This window comes from Sparus aurata, chromosome 22 (assembly GCF_900880675.1).
Source record: "Sparus aurata chromosome 22, fSpaAur1.1, whole genome shotgun sequence".
Lineage (NCBI taxonomy): Eukaryota > Metazoa > Chordata > Actinopteri > Spariformes > Sparidae > Sparus > Sparus aurata.
Genome location: NC_044208.1, coordinates 17,258,215 through 17,273,438, shown reverse-complemented (window position 1 = coordinate 17,273,438; position 15,224 = coordinate 17,258,215). Strand labels below are relative to the sequence as shown.

The 15,224-nt window shown below is 44.7% G+C and overlaps 1 protein-coding gene across 4 annotated transcripts in view; it reads left to right on the top strand.

The window, feature by feature from the left end:
• eva1aa (eva-1 homolog A, regulator of programmed cell death a) overlaps positions 1-15,224 on the top strand; it is a 91,638-nt gene that overhangs the window by 9,277 nt on the left and 67,137 nt on the right. For 3 of the 4 annotated variants that reach the window (XM_030404780.1, XM_030404781.1, XM_030404779.1), the window contains one exon: positions 13,938-14,161. In XM_030404780.1, coding sequence (XP_030260640.1) covers positions 13,938-14,161 — 224 coding nt within the window. Of the gene's footprint in view, positions 1-8,133; positions 8,150-13,937; positions 14,162-15,224 lie in introns of those variants that run through there. The other variant, XM_030404782.1, reaches the window with a different exon arrangement.

The following is a 15,224-nucleotide window of genomic DNA, read 5'->3' as shown; positions in this document are numbered from 1 at the left end:
CCCTCCAAACGGGGCCCCAAAAGGTTCAGGGGGAAGCCTTTTGCATACTGTTTGTTGTCGGTGTTTTTGATTTTATTCTTAATTTACTTTTACTTTCGAATCAGGATAACTTTTTTCAGTGTGCCACACACAGATTGTGGTTGAATAGTTTTTGTTATTGCTGAGATGGATTCTGAGGGAAATGACCTGGTGATATCTGGGTGGCAGCCATGATAAGAGCTGGTTGAATTCTCTAAATAAAGCTTCGTCAGTGCTTCCTTTCTTATCTCTTTTAGCAAAGCTAACACTGAATCATCCTTTATGAAAGGAAAGGAGATAATTCCTTCCTATCAAAATACTCACAACTCCGGTCAAATGAGCCAAACTGCAGCTGTGAACACCACCCCGGTGTCTCAGCCATATACCATACTGTAATGTGTATTGTCTGTATGCTGACTGAGGGCTTACCTTGGCTGTTGTCCAAAACAAATCACTATAATTTGAGTGAGAGTAGGTAGATGTCACTTTTTCAGACAGTCTCTGTCTCAATGCTGAGTTTGGGGTGAAACTCCCGGATTAAACCCAGACTGCAGTTGAAGAGTCCTAACTACCAGCTAATCAAGACTTATAATCAGCCGAAAAACTGCTCAACCAGTCAGCTCTTCATGTGATAATCACTATTTTGCATAGATTTCTGTCTATCCCTGAGAACCACCCAAATCGCCCAATCAGCTGTTGGGCTGGATGGTTTCTATAGTAATAACTGTTATTGGGGAGGGAAGACGGCGGTCTAATTCCTTCACCATATGGATATGTATATGTAGACATTGCAGGTGTGTGTTTGCACTTGCCCTCTCTCGCATTAGGGAGGTGCGAGAAGCCCCAAAGAAAACACAGCGAAACGCATGAAGAGGATTCTTGAGTGACACCCTGACGTCGCTGCATGCAGGTGCACTTACAAGGGAGCTATCTCTGTTTTGTTTGATTCATTAATAATGCAGTCTCATTTGTCATTTTCTGACTCTTTGTGGGCCCACAAGCTTATTTAAGAATCAGATACCTGTTGCTGCAGGCACAGAGGATGAACCTGAAGCTGCAGACAAACAGAAACAAGTGTTGAGAAAGAGTCTGGTGGGTGTGTGTGCACCGGCAATTATCCCCCCCCCCCCCGTGTCCAGCCCACTTCATGCGCTCAGCAAGTCTCACGACGCACACACTCGCGAGCTCCGGACGCACGCACCTTTTTCCTGCTCCTGCATCTCGGAGAATGTCGAGCGAGCTTTGATGCCCCTCCTCCTCCCCTCCGTCCCTTTTATCCTGTTTCCTGGGAGCTGATTTATGTTTCGCTTATGAGTCAACACGTCCGCCTTGATCTCTCTTCCCTCTTCGCCTCATTCTTTCTTCATCATAGGAGAGGAGGGGGAGAGCACATTTTGAGCACTATTTGTTTTTTTTTTGTTTTATGGCTTTGATTAAAACCCCCTAGAGGCAAAGAGAGAGGGAGACAGAGGGAGATGTAGAGGTAGTGAGGTGGGGCACAGAAGGGCCAGTCTGAACAAGGAGGCATTGTGTCGCCCCCCAACTGTGTCGGACTGACAGTCTGCATTACAGCACGCTACAGCAGCCTTCTCCCCAAAGCACTGCTAATCTGTTGCTTACTGGCCCCTCTGGCTAGCTCAGGTAAGGGGGGAGGGAACCGAGAGAGAGAGAGGGGAGAGAGATTTACCCTGTTTTTTTTTTTTCAGTTTCAGTTAAAATCAATTTTTACCAGGCAGACTTCGGACAAACCGTTCGTCTGCAGCACGGTGTCATTGTTGAATCGTGTTATATCTGGATGATAGGATGGAACAATTCTTAGATTCATAAGATAACTGTGATAATAACCAGCAAGTAGTTCAAGAACAGGTGATGTTGGCTGACTGGTTGGCAGATGTTCTGGTTGGATGTCGCCGGTTGTGTCAGTTTATTGAGCACTGCGATTTGATGCGATGTAAGTTTGATGAGAGATTCATTCCTCTCCCCTCATTCATTCCCCTGAGCTAAGATCTCGTCCGGTAAAAGATAAAAAACTGAAGTTTGCCCTTTAAGTTTTCTCCTGAAAGCACATCTGAAACCAGGATAAAAAACATTCAACGACAGCGATTATGAGATCGTGACAAGGCGAGCAAACCGTCCAGCCGATCCACTCAGCAGGCGTCGACCTTTACCTGAGGAGACCCCGCTAACTCGGTCGCCACAAAAACAAACTTCTCCTTGAAACTCTTGAGTGAATAGGGCGTGAATAGGGTAAGCTTTCACATTTGGTCTGCTCATTCCTGCAGATCTGTCTGCGTTTGTTGTAAATGGAAGGAGATCTCCCTGCTAAGTCCCATTGGACATGCTGCAGACGGCTTTTCACTCCCTCAGCTCCTCAGGACTTGTCCCATTGCTTGTTTTCACAGAGCAGCCCCCCTGATAAGCTTGTTAATTCGCCCCAAAAAGCTCAGCCTTTCGGTGCCCACCCATTCATCCCCCCTCCCCTTTCTTTTTCAAAGGAAATACCTCTTGTTTCCTTCACAGCGCATGTTTGAACCTCGAAAGAGGTATGCTGTCTTGCTGTTACTGCATTAAAAACTAATTATTGTTTTCTTTAGGGGTTTTGAGGTTTTGAAAAAATAGAGAAGGCCAGGAAGTGATGGAGCAATTGGAAGGCAACTGGATCACAATGATGCCAGGGTGCGGAGAAAGGAAATGGGTTGCAAAGTGCTGAGTACTGAGTAAAAAAAGCCATGTTCATTTTCTGCATGAATTACGTCAGGTGTCCTGCTGCTGCGGGGCACAGAGGCTTGCAAAAGAGAAGCGATTGTGTTGGAAAATATCTGATTCTTTGATGAGAAAGGAAAAACTGAAGGGGAAAGCTCCGAAGAAGCATCGCAGTGAGCAGAAGACAAACATCATGAAGTATAGAAACCTTTGGATTAGGGGCCGAGAATAATCGATCCATAGATGCATCACGATTCTGGCATGAAATGTTACGTCTCAATGCTCTTTTTTATGCAAGGCAATCATAATTATGTTTTATCATGGAAACCTGACGTTACTCACTATAAACCCAAAGATATGCTCATGCCAACACCGTTTGAATCATCACAATCTGCTACATGTCTGCTGTGTATTTGGTATTGTTTGCCTACAATTTAAGGTTCATCTGTGTGTTTATTAAGAGGAGATTATTTGTCAGATTTCTTCAGATTCAGATTCTTTGAGAGCTCTCTAAAAGAGCAGAGCTTTTTTGGCCAACTCAGATTGAATAGTCATTATCTATAAATTCTCAGTTGCAGCAGCTGCAGTGTTTACTCAATTCACTGATTAGTTGATCAAAAGAAAATAAATTGTTTCAGTCATTTATTCAGTCATTTTAAGCAGAAATGTGAAATATGTACTGGTTTAAGCCTGTCAGATGTAATTTATGACAATAAATGAAGAGTCTTCCCAAAAAAGAAAAAGAAAAACAGTTTAAGAACGTCACTTTGGTCTCTGTGGAATTGTGGTGAGCTTTTTTTTTTTACAGTTTTTGAGATTTTATAGTATAAAAGATTCATCTGGAAAGTAGCCAGCAGATTTATGGATAAGGAGAATAATCATTAGTTGCAGCCCAAGTCAGTTCCCTGACATGTCACTCAGTAAACTGCTCGACAGCAGAGAAAATGAGTGAAAGGAGATCGCTCCTTTATGACCTCTTCTCTCAGCCTGAGGCTTCCGCTGCCCCACCCAACAATCACTTAAATCCAATCCTGCAGTGACTTTGACTCGGGAAAGATACATCTGTCGTTCGCTCTGTGACAATAAAGCTCGCACGCTGATGCATCTGTCTGGTGTCTGCCGGACTGCCGTCAGTAATGGAGCAGTCTGGCTGCCACCCAACTCTCCCAGGCCGTAAAAGTGACCATTAAAATGACAGATTTCTCTTGCCACGGCTCTCTCTCTCTCTCCATCTCTTTCTTTCTGTCGCACACTCTCTCTGTGGGCGTCCGGACATGCAGTTGAACACTAGAGAGGGCGTCTCCGGGAACCTCTGCGCCCCTCGACTCTGTCACCCTTCACCCCCCCACATCCCACCAGAAGATACACACAGCACACACGCTAAGGGACTCGGGAGTGAAAGCGTCCTCTCACCCAGTGCCCTTTGACCCCCAGGGGTCGTAAGGATAGGCACGTGCTAACAGAGGTCATGGGAGGGCTTGGGTGGGACCAGTGTTTGGTTTTTGGGGGGACGGCCTTGGGTAGACGCAGCGGCCACTCTCCAGCCGTGAGGCCACCTCCGACCCGGCAGATGTTTCATAGCACTTCACCCCCTTCGGGATGAGCTCAAACGACAGACCCACAGGTGGACGTCCTCTCATTGTCTGCGGGAGTTAACTAAGACGCCTAGAACCTGAAACACCAACCGAGGGCCTTGTTGCAAACAGGACAAGCTCCTTCTGTGGTTTCCAGTGAAATGTGGATGTTTCCTTGGCCGTGTGTGGTTGTGAACGAGCGGGAGGACCGTGTTGTGTTCACTTTCTCCTCCAGAGAATGAATTCCTCCTCCACCTCCTGATATGCTTCTGACTTAGCATGTGACATCCCTCCAGTTCTCTCTCTTTAATCCCCTTCTCTCTTCGCAGATAAAACACCACCTTGTCGATGGAAACAAGAAAACACATTCAGCACATAATCATTTTCTCTTATAACAACATGCTAATCCAGTGTTTGACGATCACGTTTATTAAACTAAAGCGAGAGTTTGCCACCATCACGCATCAACCGTCAGCTATCTAGTTCTCAGTCTTAACATAGAAAGCAGCGCACCCAGTTATGTAGCGAGTGGGGAAAGTAACGGCGTCCACGTCGAGCCGTTGGATTGGCCTGAGACCGAAGGTTGTAAAGTTTTGCTTTCCTTAACCAAATGTTTTAGCAGCCTGACCCTAATCATACCTCAACCACACTGCGGTTGCCATAACCACAGTTTTTCCCCAAACCATAACCATCCTGTAGTTTCCACGGGTAGAGCTCTCAGAAGGTGGTGTTTTAATGTAATCCAGCAGTTTTTCAGAATCATCCAGCTTCAATGTTTTCTGGCGGTGGTGTGGATTCTGTGACCAGTTTAAGTTGGGATGAAGGTTGTCGAGCCAAGTCAGGGACTCCTGACTTTTTACATGCATCTAATTCAGTTGGAAGTGGAGAATTAGGGAATGGGAACACTTAATTGAAAGCTGTTTTCATAGTTTCGTAATTTTAAGACTTCAAGGCCATGACTCCGGCCCAGAGGACTGCTGCTAATGGGTCCATATGTCATGGAGTGAACAAATAAATAGGTTGTGTTTATGGAAGCTGTGGGGCAAGGGTGGGTGTATAAGTTGTTTATGTCCGGCAGGTTATAGTTTGTGTCTGCGTGCCTCTGTGGGTTTATGTCTAAGCATATGTGTGTGTGTGTGTGTGTGCGCCTCCAAGTGTGTGTAGGTGTTAAAAAGATAAGCCATCTCAGGGAGGAGGACGAGGGCTGGGCCAGCGGAGTGTTTGTGTTTGTGTCTCCGGTTTTAATGACTTCAGCTGCTCAGGCTCCGGTCTCTGTCTGTCTGTTGGGGGGAGTAGGCGGGGGATATGTTAGCAAACTCTGACATTCAAATTAAAGAGACCATCACCTGAGGATATTGACTCACACAACATGAGCTAAACCCACGCGATGAATAAAAAAAAACAAGTTCCACCCCATCTTCTGCCTCTGGATTCCAGACCGCAGAATTTTAGTGCATCGGTGAACCAAATCTAAATGCGTGGGTTTGTTTTTCCGTATCTGGCGGGCATCAATTACGACAGCCAGAGGAAAGGTGAGAATAAACGCAGGACTGTTAATGCTGCACGCACCCACATAGCCCATGTTTACGCACATGTTTCTGTCACAGCTTGTTACATGAAAGTGACAAGTCAGTTTCACCTCTATTAGCTGCAGGAAGCACAGCTGAAGCCACCCTTGTCTTTTGTTCCTTGTCTCAATTTACAAAAGTTGTTTGCTGGTCTTCCCAATCCCATTAGCTATTGTTTGATCAGTCTGATAGCCGAGTGTGAAACACATGCTGGGTTTATGTCCCGGGGGGGGGGGGATACTGTGGATTTGAAGCTGCGTTGTTTAGGTGCTCAGGGGGGTTAAATCCAGGGGACCAACCTCATGAGAATAAGCCCCTTCAGCTGACATCCCACCCATTCAGAAGCCGTGTGGAGCGTACAGTGTGTCTTGCGTACACCTTAACATGTTCAGTGAGTATACCACAAAGTCTGTACTAGCCATCACGTCAGTGGCGGTTCTAGACCGGTTTTAATAGGGGGGCCAGGTTGGGGCCGGCTTTTTTGTTAGGGGGCACATACAACCCGGGAAAAGACAAATCCCTCATTCAGATAAGGGATAAATGGGACTTCAACCAATGTTTATAATTTCAACAACTTTGATTGGGTAGTAAACTGCTGAGACACTTTATTTCCACCTTTCCCTTCAGTAAAAAATCAGTGCAAGAAATCTGTCATTGTATGCAGACTCCCTGTCGGGAGGGCCACGGGGGGTCCAGACTCAACTCTTTATTCAAAGTTTGTTTAGGCGTTTTACAGGTGAAGGTTTAAAGCTCCTCACTTGTTTTCAAACCATAAAGTGGCTATAATCAATACTTGATCGAAATGGCTATTTAATGTCTAAGAACTTTCTCATGATGATGAATCTGCAGCCAAATGTGCAATATTCCGTTTTATTAACTTTCAGCTAATTGTTTTGGTTGTACGACCAATATCTGCCAAAAAACAAATTGTTTTGTTTCACTCTTAAGGCTCTCATTGACCTTCTTCTCAGGTTTAAGCAATATGATTAAAGGATACATTCACCGAAAAAATTTTATTCAGTCATTATCTACTCAAGCTGATGTAAAATTACATTTTGTAGTCCACAAATTCATTTCTAGAACCACACAACAAAACATTGTTGCAGCATTCAACAAAAGCATAAAAATTGTCTGGCGTGATTTAAGCCCTGAGATCCCAAAACAGACTGACAAAATATTTGCCAGTTCTGTACAAAAAATGGAAAGCCAGTGCATGTTTACTCAAATTAATGTGCAAAATCTTCCCTCCCCACTCACTACAGCACTTTGAATGGGCCACACAGTTGCAGTTCTGGAGTATTTGAAAAGGTAATCCTGCTCTGACTCATGTCAAATATTACTGCCAATGTTTCAGCCAAATATCTCGGTGCTCTTTCTCTGCCCCACAGCGAGAGTAGCAAGAAAGTAGGTTAATCCAAAACGTGACTATAGTGGCAAGACTAATGTATTGTAAGCAGAGGAATGCAGTGTATTTTAGGAATGCATTTTTACATTTTTTTTTTCACCCCAAATCTGAAAGGCTTAGCAGCGAGGACAGTACTTGGCACATTCACAGCAACGGCTGCTCGTAGATCTCCTTCGACATCATGTCCATTGTGTAGTGGCGTGTCCTTTTGTGGCGTCCACGTGAACTCTTGCTGCTTTCTTCTTCTGTAGTTCTGCGGTCTCATTTGATGTCAGCACACCTCATCAACCTGTCTCATTCGGCTCGCGTATCGTATATTTCAGCTGAAGGTCTGAAGAGGTGAATGCAGAGCTCTGACCGCACATGATTTAGAGACGGCGGTTGTTTTATCTCAAAGCCATGCCGTGCTCCAGGCTCTTGTGCCGCCTTCTGTGGTCTGTGGAGGAAGGTAATTACTACAGGGCCTAAAGCCACCAGCTCCGGCCTTGTGGACTCTCTGCTGCCACATCCTGTGAGCAGCGGCTTCGCTTTTTAAAGATATTTTCTCCTTATGGCTCTTTTTCTCACGGTCAGTTTACTGCCTCGTCCGATTGAAACCACCGCCCCCCCCACCTCTGCGTCTACTCAGAAACTTTATCAACACTTGATTATTCAGCAGGTGTCTATTTCAGATTTTCCCTCCTTAATCGTCACTCATCCCCATCTTTGCTTTTAAACGTCCCCTTCCTCCCCTCTTCATCTCCGACCACGCTCTCTTGACCGCTGCCAGCATGCCGTCTGCGTCTTTGAGGGAAACCTCCGCTCGCCCCAGTAATCACCACTTAAAGGGAATTCCATCTCCAGCGGCAGGCCTGCAGCTCTACATCTTTGAACATTTGATGGTTTGATGGCTATAATTTGCTTAAAATAACACCAATAAAGTCATGAAGCTGTAAATGCCTAAATACCTAATGTACCAAGATGAAACACGATACAGCCTTTGATTTTGAGCTTTCAAGAACGTCTTGGTTACTAAGCTTCCTATGGCATGCGTTTTTGAGGTGTCGTTCCAGATGTATCTTTATTATACGTACATGATCCATTTAAAGAGGCTTCGGCTACGACTCTTATTCACGCAGCCCGTGGATTATCTCTAAAATGCAATGTAAACAGGCACTTCTGTGGTGTCAAGATAAGCTGTAATCTTCGAATGTTCTGCAATATCACACAGTCTCGCCCAAACCAAAGGGCTTTACAAAAATGACCTCACAAGCAGCATAAAATGAGTAAGCAGCTGAATAATAAGCAGCATTAAGCCGGCACTATTATAACACGTCAGTAATGCTTCATGATGCAGTGCATTGTTTCGTCCGTCCTCCAGGCTCGGGCCAATGGGAGGAGGCGGCATCTTTCAAAAGCTTGGGAAAGCCCTGAGCATGAGTAACAGAATGGAGTCTCCACCTGAGCTGCCTCCCTCCCCACTCCTTCCTTCGTTCCCCCCCCGCCCGCCCCGCCACCTGCCCTCAATTCATGTCAGAAATACCTGCCGTAGTCAGTCGCTCAGCAGGCAGACACCTCAGCTTAGTGGACCATTAGGGGAATTAGTCAGAGCTTACTCGCAGTGAATTTGGAGGCAGGTAAGATTGCAGCAGAGGCTTTGGGTAGAAGAAAATAACTGAATATTTTTAAAGGATAAGTTCTCCCAAAAATGAAAATTCAATCAGTATATGCCTCATCCTCATGCCGATGGACAGTCAGGTGAAGTTTCACAGTCCAAAAAACATTTCTGGAGAAAGACCGTGTTGCAGAATTCACCTAAACAACTGGCGTAGACGGGCTGAATAGATAATTACAGCATTTTCCTTTCGGATGAACTTGTCCTTTGAGTGCATTTACCCACACGCTGCTTTCGGTAGGGGTGGATGATCTCACGTTTTCAGATCAGGATCTGTCTTGAAGGCATCTACGATTTACTTTTGCATTGAAATCTTTAGAGATTTAAGTATTTTATGTTCTGGACAGATCACACACCTCTAACTCTGCAGTGAATTTGCACTGGTATGTAGACCAGACTTATCAGTGAATCCTGAGGAGAAAAGCTTTCTCCACCCTCTTTCTGTGTCATGTTGACACAACATAGTGGCCCATCACTAATCTGCATCATACCTGACCCCTTCCATCGCTGGGTCAGACTTGAGGGTCATCACATGACCGCAAATGAGGGGGCTAAAAATCACAAGGGCCTCGGGCTTTACAATTAGTCGAAAGATTGTGTTTGTAGCTAAAGCTCGGACATTCGCGCCTTCTGACAGGTTGAGTCGCATCATATGACGAGATCCCATCAGTGCTGGATGATGCATACAAAAGGCAGGTGCAGTTGTTTATAACAAATCCCCACGCTTAAATGGACCTGGCACGCCTTTCAATCCAGGTCACAACAACACAACTTGTTTGTGCACGAACGGCATCGCGACCGCAACCTCCTGTCTTTTAATGGCCGAATAAACAAACCAGCAGACATAATAGTGCGGCGCTTTTGTTAAGGGAAAGGGCAGAGAGCTAGTTAAGGAAGGAGTCTGGCCCCACATGAAAAGAAACAGGGAGGAGAAGGGAGAAGGAGAGACGCCTGGGTGTTCCTCCAGCATTGTTTCGGCCTTCTGCCTCTGAGGGACACCTGTCATTGGCTGGGCGGTTTACACAGGTGCTTTCACCCCCGCCTGGTTTGTCGACCTTGAAAGGAGGCCTCAGTCAACAGGTAGCGTGAAGGGAACAATAGTGACGATCCTGAGGAAGAGCGAGCGAGACAGAGAAAGGGAGTGGGAGGAGGAAGAAAGAGAAATGGATTCTTTGGAAAGCACCTGAGGGTTTGTGTGAGATAATCTGTTTGCCTTCACACACAGTCCCACTTTTGTGGAGAGGAGGGAGGCGTAGCAGTGTTAGCGGGCGCTCAAACTGTTGCTCAACGATCTCCTCCCTCGAGAAGCTCCTCCTCCGAGTGGCCCAATCATCCATCTTCAGTCCTCTCTGTTTCACCCTCTTCATAACCTCGGTTTCCTTGGACACGCCGCTGTACCCGAGGCTCGCTTAACCGGAGGGCCGCGCAAAACTCGTGGTCTCTCATGGCGCTGGCACTCTGCCAAGGAACCAGCCCGAATAAAGTGATACTGTTACACCGACACCACACACACCCTGGCTTCAAGAGCCAAGCAGCGAGGCTTGTTCCTACCACGTTGTTTGTGTTGACGTTTTTTGTATGCGTGTGTGTGTGTGTGTGTGGTCTCGCTGCCAGGGGGAAATGCCAAGTTCCCTCTCACCCTTTGTGGAATGTGGCATGCAAAGCAGACCTGTGTGTGTGTGTGTGTGTGTGTGTGTGTGTGTGTGAGCAGGGGAGATTACTGCAGCGGGGGAGAAACTAGTTTAGCCAACACAAGTGAAAGAAAGAATCAAAATTTCAGCAGACACCGTCAGTGTAATTTCTAATCACAAAAGGGACACTGTGTCAGGGGGCCTTAAAGGATAAGTTCACTCAAAATGTAAAATTCAGTCATTATCTACTCAGCAGTAGGCCCATGGAAAGAATTTTCATAGTCCACATAACATTTGTGGAGCTCAGCAGCTAAACAGTGTTGCAGCATTCTCCTAGACTTGTTTAAAACATTAACAAAAAACATAATCCGAATCTCCAGAAGCCCTGAGATACCAAATTGATTTGAAAAGACATTATTATCGCCATTGATGGTTGGGCACCAACTTCAGAAGTGGTGCGCGCCAAAGCAGTTTTTGGATTTAAAAAGGGATGCAAGTAACATCTTTTAAAATAAATTTGTGGTCTTGGGGCTTCCAGAGACTTGGATTACGACGGATGAGCTATATGGAGCCATTTTATGTTTTTTGGGGCATCCTTTTTTACGTTTAAAACATGTCAATGGTGAAAAGAATGGCTTTTCAAATCGATTTTGCATCTCAGGGCTTCTAGAGATTTGGATAACATTTTTGTTTGTTGTTTTTGTTTGTTTTTTTTTTTTTTTAATGCTTCAAACAAGTCCCCATCTACTTTAGTTGTTTAGGAGAATGCTGCAACACAGTTTTGCTCTGAAGCTCACGAAATGTTTTCTTGGAGTTTGAAACTTCACCTGACTTTCTATCTGCATTCGTGGGAGTAAATAATGAATGAATTTTCATTTTTGGGTGAACTTATCCTTTAATAGAATGTTCTTGTTTTTGGTTAATGATCACGGGTTCGTTAATTTTTGATCAGTCTTTCATCATCATTCAAATCCAATCCACACTTCTGTGTACATACATCGCACCTTAATGATTCAGATTCAGTTTTGTTTTTCTCTTTTAGTGCAGTTTGGCAACGAGCAAGTGATTTTGCATGAGACTTATAAAAACAGGTAATAAAACTGTAACATGTCTGCAAGTCCTAGCTTTAGCTTAAAGACAGCTGCTGTGGTCAGGTTCTCCTTCAGATCCTGATAATTTGGTCCGTGGCATCCAAATAATCTCTAAATTAACCTAAAACAGGACTGCACAAGTGCACCTGTTCTCTATTTTCACAGCCCAGCCACAGGTGGAAAGACTGTTATTGTATGGTTTAATAACTACCTCTATTTAAAGTGAGTGTGGTGACCTTTCACAGCCTGAGAATGTCTCTCTTGTTTCGCTTCCTCCTTTTCACTGTGGCCATGGTGATAAGGGGACAATGTGTGTGTTCAGTGTGTGTCCACGTGTGTGCCCTCCCTGCTAATGTGTGTGTTAGGAAACTGTTTATATCCTCTTCCCTCCCAAACACTAACCAAATACAGGTAATCGAATGACAGTGTGCCCACTTGGTGAGTGCGTGCGTGTGTGTGTTTGTGTGTGTGTGTGTGTGTGTGTGTGTGTGTGTGTGTGTTCACTTATCTGAAAGACGTGTTTGCAGAGCACTTACAGGGAAGCTTGAGCTCGCTTCGGACGCTGTTTACGGTTGCTGAATAAGTACAAAATAGTAGTCTTTTAAACTTTGAGACTCAGATGTGATTATTTTGTCTTACTTTGACACTGAACCTCACAGTGAGTCGCAGAATGGTGAGCCACACTTGATCTTCCATATGCCAGGCTTTATACGTTTTCAACCGTCTTGCCTTCGAGCCAAGTTAGGTTTATCAATTCAGTGATTCCAGCCGACTTCAGAGACTATGAGAGGGTTTATTTCTGCTCTTCAGCCACGAGTACGTAGGCAAAATGGTCCCAGATAAGACATTATATGACAGTGGCTGGGGATCAACTCTCCTTTATCTGCTCTTTCCTTCTCACAGGCTGGAATGTTAATGGTGGCTTTTGTGATGGCTTCAGTTGTCCTGTGTGACTGACAGCCTGACTGGCAGCTCTCAAAGACTCCTAATGGGAAAGAGGAGTTAGCCGTGAGACTCAAGCGTTTTTAAAAGAATGAGGGCTTTTATTTGATTTGAAGCAGCCTCCGAGGTGAAATGAAAGTTCACGCGGTGCTTGTTCCATTAAACGGTTTATGTAATGTTCCCATTCACAGTCTTCATAGTAGCTGGTTGTTTTGGTGCAAGTTAACATGGTTACTAGCGAAGAAGTAGTGTGCTAATAGAAATGAAGAGTGGCACATAAAAGCTTCAATGAAGATGGACAGTTCATCACTTGCCAGAAACTCAAGGCTTTAAAATGTTTACTTCAGTTTACAGATAAATAAGGTGACCATCGCAGCTCACCTAGTAGCATTTTTTGCTAGCAATGCCTCAAAATACCCTCAAAACTCTGTTGCTGGAAAAATCCAGTAAAGTACAGTCGGTATGTATAACCTGTATCCTTGTATGAAAAGTGCAATAATATCAGGCTTTAAAATTCTTCCATGGCAGGTATTTTTTAATATCAAACACAGGAATATGGTCTTCAGCCATGACCAGAGGGCTGACGCTAACAGCTAAATAAGCTAAAGCTTTACCCTCCCTGTGTTGTTGTGGTATTCACGGCCTGGAGGCGTCCTTTAGATGTAAGAAGTGATCTGTCAGGGCTTGCTTATATGCAGCACTACCATATGTTCATGGAAACACTCTATTATTGAAGAAACAAGGATCTCTGGCATGCTAGCAACCCTCTTTGTTTATGATGTTAGCATTAAAAAAACATTAGCTTGGACAATGCAAAACAGAGGTAGCGGGATTTAATCTGGTTAGCAAGGATGTTCCTCTTCAATATTTGCAGTGCAGTGAAATTAAAGGGGAAATGTACGGTATAAGACTTTTAGTTGAGAACATTCAAAAATGTATCAATTCAAATCATCCGAAGAATTTGAATAAATAGCAGTTTTGACATGATGATGTCTTTGTATTGTGTTTCAGAAATAGCTCCTGAAGTTAGCATGCAAACCACCTTCCGTCCTGGTCCTGTGTTAGCAGTGTAAACCCTAACCCTGACCCACTCCCCAAGCTCCCTGTCCAAACCACTAGCTGCATGGCTACCTGAGCTAACAAGCTAAGGCACCTACCGTTAGCAGCAGTTTTTTGCCCCGTATTTGTCTGGTGTAGGAGTTTGACAGGTGGCCAATTCTTAAATACTGTCTTAAAGGACGCTTGTGCTGCACACATAATGCAAATTATGCTACAGAGCTGCAACATCAAGACATCTTTAACGTTTTGCACTTTCGGTATCCAAAGTAAAGGCTGCATTGCTGTCCTACAGGTTACCTGTCCAAAGTGTTGAGGAACTACACCGAGCAGGCCTGTGACGGAGACTTCTTGTCTGTTCACTGCCCACCCCGCACCACCATCACCGTCCAGTCGGCTTTCTATGGAAGGAGAGGTGCCTTGGACCCCCAGCAGTGCCCTCAGACCTACCAGGCCCTCCTGAGTTCTTATAACCCTCGGGAGGATGATCGATATTGTTCCGTGTCCACTGCACTACAGGTAAACCAACGACACATATTCTTGATAGTGTGTTGTATCAGAAAATAATTGTTTAGTGATTATTTTGTATTTACTGTTTGCCAGCACTAACTCAGAGGTCAGTACATTTCATCCCCAGTATCTCCCAGAGCCACTGAATCTCTTTTTCTTCCCTCTGTTAGTCCACTCTTCTTGGGCAGCAGATCCTCCTCAGAGCAAGTGTCCTGTAAAATGGTCAAACTGGCCAAGGGTTACATTTTGGAGGACCACCACTGATTATGTAATGCTTTGTGAGGATGTTTTCTGGCAAATTACACTCTCTAAAGAGGAAGCTGGCTCGTATGTTCCCCCGTGACACAAAGCGATTTCATGGGGTCCTTGCCTTAGCATCCTTTTCCTAAATTGGGATGCGGCTGGACCAGAACCCCCACTTCGCAGCACCAATACAAACACACACAAACACATCCTGTTCGGCATTCATGCGCTTGTTTGGTTTATTCTTAGTGCCCCTGCCTTCTAGCGTCGGACACCCTTCGTTTCCATAATAGACAGGACAGCCATGAATGCACAGACACAGAGAGTGCATTGTGCTGAAGTGAGAGAATGACTGACTGCTGCGCCACCCACATTAGTCCAACCCTGAAGAATCCCATTGTACCACCTGTCCATGACCCCTGGTTTGTTTTCATCATGGTATGAATGTCTCCATATCAAAAGGTTTACGTCAAAAGTTAGCCAGCAAAGGCAATTTCTTTTTTTTTTGTCTCTTAATGTAAAGATTTTTTTGTTCCACCAACAGTTTTGTCAGCTGTAACTTGCAAATGTTCAGCATTTTTACATGATAAACAACTTTGAAACAATCATAAATACTGGTGTAGATTACTTATCTGTCAATTAACCAATTAGTTTATTGACTAATTGTTCCACTTATCCGAGTAATCCTCGCACTGAAAATCTAGACGAAGCACTCAGCCGTACTTTTAATAGATTCTCAGTGTGAAGTCTGCTGGAATGTGAAGGTTGGATCTTTTCCATCATGCAGCGAGCGGTTTTGTTTCTTTGACGAGAAGTGATATAGAGATCT